The 6,000-nt window shown below is 52.3% G+C and overlaps 1 protein-coding gene across 2 annotated transcripts in view; it reads left to right on the top strand.

The window, feature by feature from the left end:
* The window catches only part of ngly1 (N-glycanase 1), a 12,294-nt gene extending 8,123 nt beyond the window's left edge, over positions 1–4,171 (top strand). For both annotated transcript variants that reach the window (XM_061255452.1, XM_061255453.1), the window contains exons 9-12: positions 422–589; positions 1,618–1,806; positions 2,582–2,759; positions 3,895–4,171. In XM_061255452.1, coding sequence (XP_061111436.1) covers positions 422–589; positions 1,618–1,806; positions 2,582–2,759; positions 3,895–4,070 — 711 coding nt within the window. In that variant the 3' untranslated portion in view covers positions 4,071–4,171. The remainder of the gene's footprint in view (positions 1–421; positions 590–1,617; positions 1,807–2,581; positions 2,760–3,894) is intronic.
* The last annotated feature ends 1,829 nt before the right edge of the window (positions 4,172–6,000 follow it).

The raw sequence follows: 6,000 nt of genomic DNA, 5'->3' as shown, positions 1-6,000 counted from the left end.
ATACAGCATGAACACTAACACCAGCCATCTACCCCTGCATGAACACTGTGATGTGCTGCTGATGCTGATGATGATGATGATGATGATGATGAGGGTGGTGATTTTGATGGTTTTCATGGTGATGCTTGTGAAGACAGTCTTAAAAAGATTGCAATGGAGTTGATGATATTGACAAAGCTGCTGATGAAAATGATGATGATATTGACATTGGTTATGATGATGGTTGTGTTGGTATTTACATTGCTGATGGTTGATGATATTGATGATGATAATGATGATGGTGATGATGATATTGAGATTGATGGTGGTGATGGTGATGATGATGGTGATGGTGATGGTGATGGTGATGATGATGATGATATTGAGATTCATGATGATGATGGTGATGGTGATGAGGGAGCCCGTTTGCTTGTGCCCGCAGAGGCAGCAGTCTCTCAGTGTGGAACGGAGGAAGGAGCTGCTGGGAAGGTTGCTGGTGGAGCTGGTGGAGTTCATCTCCCCCAAAAAGCCCAAGCCGGGGGAGCTGGGGGGGCGCATCTCTGGCTCGCTGGCCTGGAGGGCCGCCCGGGGGGAGACCTGTCCCGCCACGGTGAGCGAGTCTGTGGAGCGCCTCGACAACGCTCCCGCAATGTTCCCAACGCGCTCCCGCAACATTCCCAACACGCTCCCGCAACATTCCCAACACGCTCCCGCATCGTTCCCAACACGCTCCCGCAACATTCCCAACATGCTCCTGCATCGTTCCCAACACGCTCCCGCATCGTTCCCAACACGCTCCCGCAACATTCCCAACACGCTCCTGCAACATTCCCAACACAAATGTTCCCAACACGCTTCCGCAACGTTCCCAACATGCTCCCGCATCGTTCCCAACACGCTCCTGCAACATTCCCAACACAAACGTTCCCAACACGCTCCCGCATCATTCCCAACACGCTCCCGCATCGTTCCCAACACGCTCCCGCATCATTCTCAACACGCTCCCGCATCGTTCCCAACACGCTCCTGCAACATTCCCAACACAAACGTTCCCAACACGCTCCCGCATCGTTCCCAACACGCTTTCGCAACGTTCCCAACACGCTCCTGCAACATTCCCAACACAAACGTTCCCAACACGCTCCCGAAACGTTCCCAACAATGTTTCCACAAAGTTATTAATTGAATGCACCTGCCAGACCTACTTCTCTGCTATCAGCCAGGCAAAAGCAGTGCAGTTTAGAACCATAACCCCGCCCACTTCTCAGGGCACAGCCAATCGCATCGTCTCAGTGAAGGGCGGGTCTAAGGTGAAAACTGTCAAAGGTCGCATTTCCAAATGTTTCATTGTTTTTATGTTAAGATTCTAGTTTCTAGTTTTTTTTTTTTTCTTTATGTTATGTATGCATATTTATTTTGTATGCATATATTTAGAACAGCATTTTGGTTCAACAGTTGTCATTTTAAATATGCTTTATAAATAAAATGTACTTAATATAAACTGTGAAAAGTGCTTGAATTTGTGAGAGTTCTGTTCTGTGCTGTCCTCGCTCACGTGTGCTCACGTGCACACTCGTTCACGTGCACATGCTCTCCCGTGCACACTCGTTCACGTGCGCATTTTTCCCCTCCTTGCAGAAACCGGAGGAGTTCGTGTTCATCCCCACGGACATGGAGAAGAGCGAGGGGCGATTCCACCTGCAGTACAGCGCCAGCGCCGACCGCTACCTGCGCGTGAGCAGCGGCCAGGAGGAGATGGCGGGATGGGAGAGTGGGGCCTGGCGCAGGGAGGGCGTGTTCCGGAAGGAGGAGCAGGACTGGAACATGGTGAGGGTCGCCAAGCGCCAGCCACTCAGATCCAACGCTGTCAGAAAGGGGACTCAAACCACCACCCACTCAGATACAACGCTGTCAGAAAGGGGACTCAAACCACCACCCACTCAGATACAACGCTGTCAGAAAGGGGACTCAAACCACCACCCACTCAGATACAACGCTGTCAGAAAGGGGACTCAAACCACCACCCACTCAGATACAACGCTGTCAGAAAGGGGACTCAAACCACCGCCCACTCAGATACAACGCTGTCAGAAAGGGGACTCAAACCACCACCCACTCAGATACAACGCTGTCAGAAAGGGGACTCAAACCACCACCCACTCAGATACAACGCTGTCAGAAAGGGGACTCAAACCACCGCCCACTCAGACACAACGCTGTCAGAAAGGGGACTCAAACCACCACCCAGCCAGATCCAACACTGTCAGAAAGGGGACTCAAACCACCACCCACCCAGATACAACGCTGTGAGAAAGGGGACTCAAACCACCACCCACTCAGTACAACGCTGTGAGAAAGGGGACTCAAACCACCACCCACTCAGTACAACGCTGTCAGAAAGGGGACTCAAACCACCACCCAGCCAGATCCAACACTGTCAGAAAGGGGACTGAAACCACCACCCACCCAGATCCAACACTGTCAGAAAGGGGACCTTTTTGATGACACAATATCCAGACCAACAGAGACAGGCCAGTCAGTTGAGCACAGTAAGTTGTTTGACCCAGGCGGAGTTGTGGCTCATGGCGGCGTTTCTCCCCAGGTGTACATCGCGCGCACCGAGGGCTCCCGCTCCGGGAAGATCAGCTGGAGGTTCGACTGCGGCCCCGCGGGCCTGAGGATGAGGACGGTGAAGGTCAGAGCGACCGGCCAGACCTTCCAGTCTGGGAGCGTCTGCTGGAGGATGTGCTCCGGCCAGGACACCATAGAGTTCCCCGGAGGTAGGAGTGTGTGAATACCAGGACACCATAGAGTTCCCCCGAGGTAGGAGTGTGTGAATGCCAGGACACCATAGAGTTCCCCGGAGGTAGGAGTGTGTGAATGCCAGGACACCATAGAGTTCCCCGGAGGTAGGAGTGTGTGAATGCCAGGACACCATAGAGTTCCCCGGCGGTAGGAGTGTGTGAATACCAGGACACCATAGAGTTCCCCCGAGGTAGGAGTGTGTGAATGCCAGGACACCATAGAGTTCCCCGGAGGTAGGAGTGTGTGAATGCCAGGACACCATAGAGTTCCCCGGAGGTAGGAGTGTGTGAATACCAGGACACCATAGAGTTCCCCGGAGGTAGGAGTGTGTGAATACCAGGACACCATAGAGTTCCCCGGAGGTAGGAGTGTGTGAATACCAGGACACCATAGAGTTCCCCCGAGGTAGGAGTGTGTGAATACCAGGACACCATAGAGTTCCCCCGAGGTAGGAGTGTGTGAATACCAGGACACCATAGAGTTCCCCGGAGGTAGGAGTGTGTGAATACCAGGACACCATAGAGTTTCCCGGAGGTAGGAGTGTGAATACCAGGACACCATAGAGTTTCCAGGAGGCAGGAGTATGTGAATACCAGGACACCATAGAGTTCCCAGGAGGTAAGGGGATGCAATGTGGATATGGAAAAATGGATGCATGCTCTCTGCGTAAACCCAAATTTCTTGTATTTTCATAATCCTGATTGATCCCTTATTGGGGCAGCCTGTAGCCTAGTGGCTAAGGTGCTTGACTGGGACCTGAAAGGTTGGTGGTTCAAGCCCCAGTGTAGCCACAGTGAGAGATCAGTGCAGCTGTTGGGCCCTTGAGCAAGGCCCTTAACCCCACATTGCTCCAGGGGGGGATTGTCCCCTGCTTAGTCTAATCAACTGTCAGGCACCCTGGATAAAAAGCGGTAACTAAATAACTCTCTCCCTCCCTCCCTCCCTCCCTCTCTCCCTCCCACCCTCCCTCTCTCTCTCTCCCTCCCTCCCTCCCTCCCTCCCTCCCTCTCTCTCTCCCTCCCTCTCTCTCTCCCTCCCTCTCTCTCCCTCCCTCTCTCCCTCTCTCTCTCTCCCTCCCTCTCTCTCCCTCCCTCCCTCCCTCCCTCTCAGATGGTGAGATGCACGTGGCGCAGCGCATGGCGGGATGCACGGAGCTGGTGGTGGAGGCGGAGCTGAGCGGGGGCGAGGGGGAGTGCTCCTGGCAGCACGCTCAGCTGTTCAGGCAGAGCCTGCAGGACCCGCAGGAGCCCTCGCTAGAGATCCTCATCCAGCTGGAGGAGGCCTGACCGCAGCGGAGACGCTAGCGCCCCCCACAGGCACCTCCGCTGTACTGCGTTACTTTTTCATGACCAGGTTTAGCAGATATTTTTTTCTCAAAATGGAAAGACTTGGTGAGGGAGGGGGGGGGGGGTGGAGGGTGGAGGGTGCTGGTGTGTGGAGGTGGGGCTGGGGCGGGGGTGAGCGGTTCTGGTTCCGTGTTCCATTCATGCACTTTAATGTCCTTCTTGCACCAAAATGGCCGCCCCCCACACCCCCCCTTTATATTTTTAAATGTTTCACTGAAAAATGATACAAATCTCGCTGTGTCACCCTGATGCCTGGCTGAAGGACTCTCGTACTGAAACTCGCCTTTACCGTCCAAAAAACGAGCTTGGGTCACACGTTGCTTTGATGTTTATGGAAAGTCACGGTCCAAAACCCTGTGGGTGACTGGAGACACCTGACCTCGTCCCGTGTCTAGGGTCCAGCGTGGTTGCTGATTTTTGGTTGCAGCACCCTGTAGCTCTAGAGCACCAGATTAGTGTACCCGACTGTAAATATAACCCTGTCTGTTATTCCCCGTTGTGTTTTAGACCAGTGGTCTCCAACCCTGGTCCCGGAGAGCTACAGGGTCTGCTGGTTTTGCACTTAATCGGTTAGAGCAGCTGTTAGCCCACAGTTAACTCGCCTCACCTGGTTGCCTGCATCTCAACAGGGTGCTGATTCTGAGGTGAAAACAAACCAGCAGACCTCCAGTAGCTCTCCAGGACCAGGGTTGGAGGCCTCCGTTTTAGACCGGCTGCTGGGCTTAGTCTAATCAACTGTACGTTGCTTGAGATAAAAGCGTCAGCCAAATGACATGTAGCTTGACGAGGCCTCACCAGTGCCCATGTGTTGTAGTTTTTTTAATGGTTTAACCTCAACCAGTAGCCAACCAGTAGGCCTTGCAAACGAGATGCTGTGGACTTTTAAGGCGATCTGTTGAAAGTGCACCAAAAAAACCTGCCGACCCGGCGGCCCTCCAGGACAGTAGCTGGCAGTGCTGACTGTTACCGCGTGTTGGGTGGTCTTGCTATGGTTAGTTCCTTATCTTTTCATGGGCCGTGTCTGAAACCGCTGACCTATTGCACGTGCAAATGGGGCACACTGGAGGAGAAAGTCGTTAAGCTGGCTTAAAAGTTTCTCAGAATGAAGTCTACTTAAAACCCCTGCACTTTCAGGGATTCGCCGGGTGCTGAACCTCAAAATATGTAGTGTCTACGAAATATACTGCAGACTGTCCCGAATTATCCTCCATACTGTTTTCCAACGGTACGGCGGAAGGGTCGTAGGACGTCCGGCCACCTCTTCCTCTATGATCTGTTTGACTGTGATTGGACCGAAAGATGGCTCCGCCCCTCTGCGGGTCCCATAGAGCGTACATAGGATCTGGAGAGGGTGGGAGGGGCCAGGCATCGAGGGCACGGATCTAAACTGGCTGCTGAGGGCAAAAGAGCTTGCTGCCCAATGAACTCAATGCAGAATCTGAGGTGATTTAACCACCAAAGAGAACCCAATCTGTCCATTTTTTGTGATCATGTCTAATGACCGTTATGTGTAGCAGCTTATAGAACAATAGATTGTTTGGTCAAGTGTTGGTAAAATATGTTTTTTAATTAACATATTTTATGACATATTGCATATTGTAATATTGCGGAATGATTTTTAATCCGCTTCAGAAGAATGATGTTCCCCATTCACTTTAATAGGAGCTCCAATGTTTTGCCCTTAACATGCACAGTACAGGACTGATTCTGGGGGTTCAGGGTTCAGGAGCTGCCGGTGCCTGCCGGTCTAATTAAATATGCATGTCTATGTGGTGGGACCTCCTAAAAAGTAGGGTTTAACTACTTAACTACTCCTGAAAAGTGTGCTCCTGAGTATACGCAGCAAAATCCCGGAAAAACTACATTTAAG

This window comes from Conger conger, chromosome 9 (genome assembly GCF_963514075.1).
Source record: "Conger conger chromosome 9, fConCon1.1, whole genome shotgun sequence".
NCBI classification, from domain to species: domain Eukaryota; kingdom Metazoa; phylum Chordata; class Actinopteri; order Anguilliformes; family Congridae; genus Conger; species Conger conger.
The sequence above is the reverse complement of the archived record's forward strand: the minus strand, read 5'-3'. Positions and strand labels throughout refer to the sequence as shown.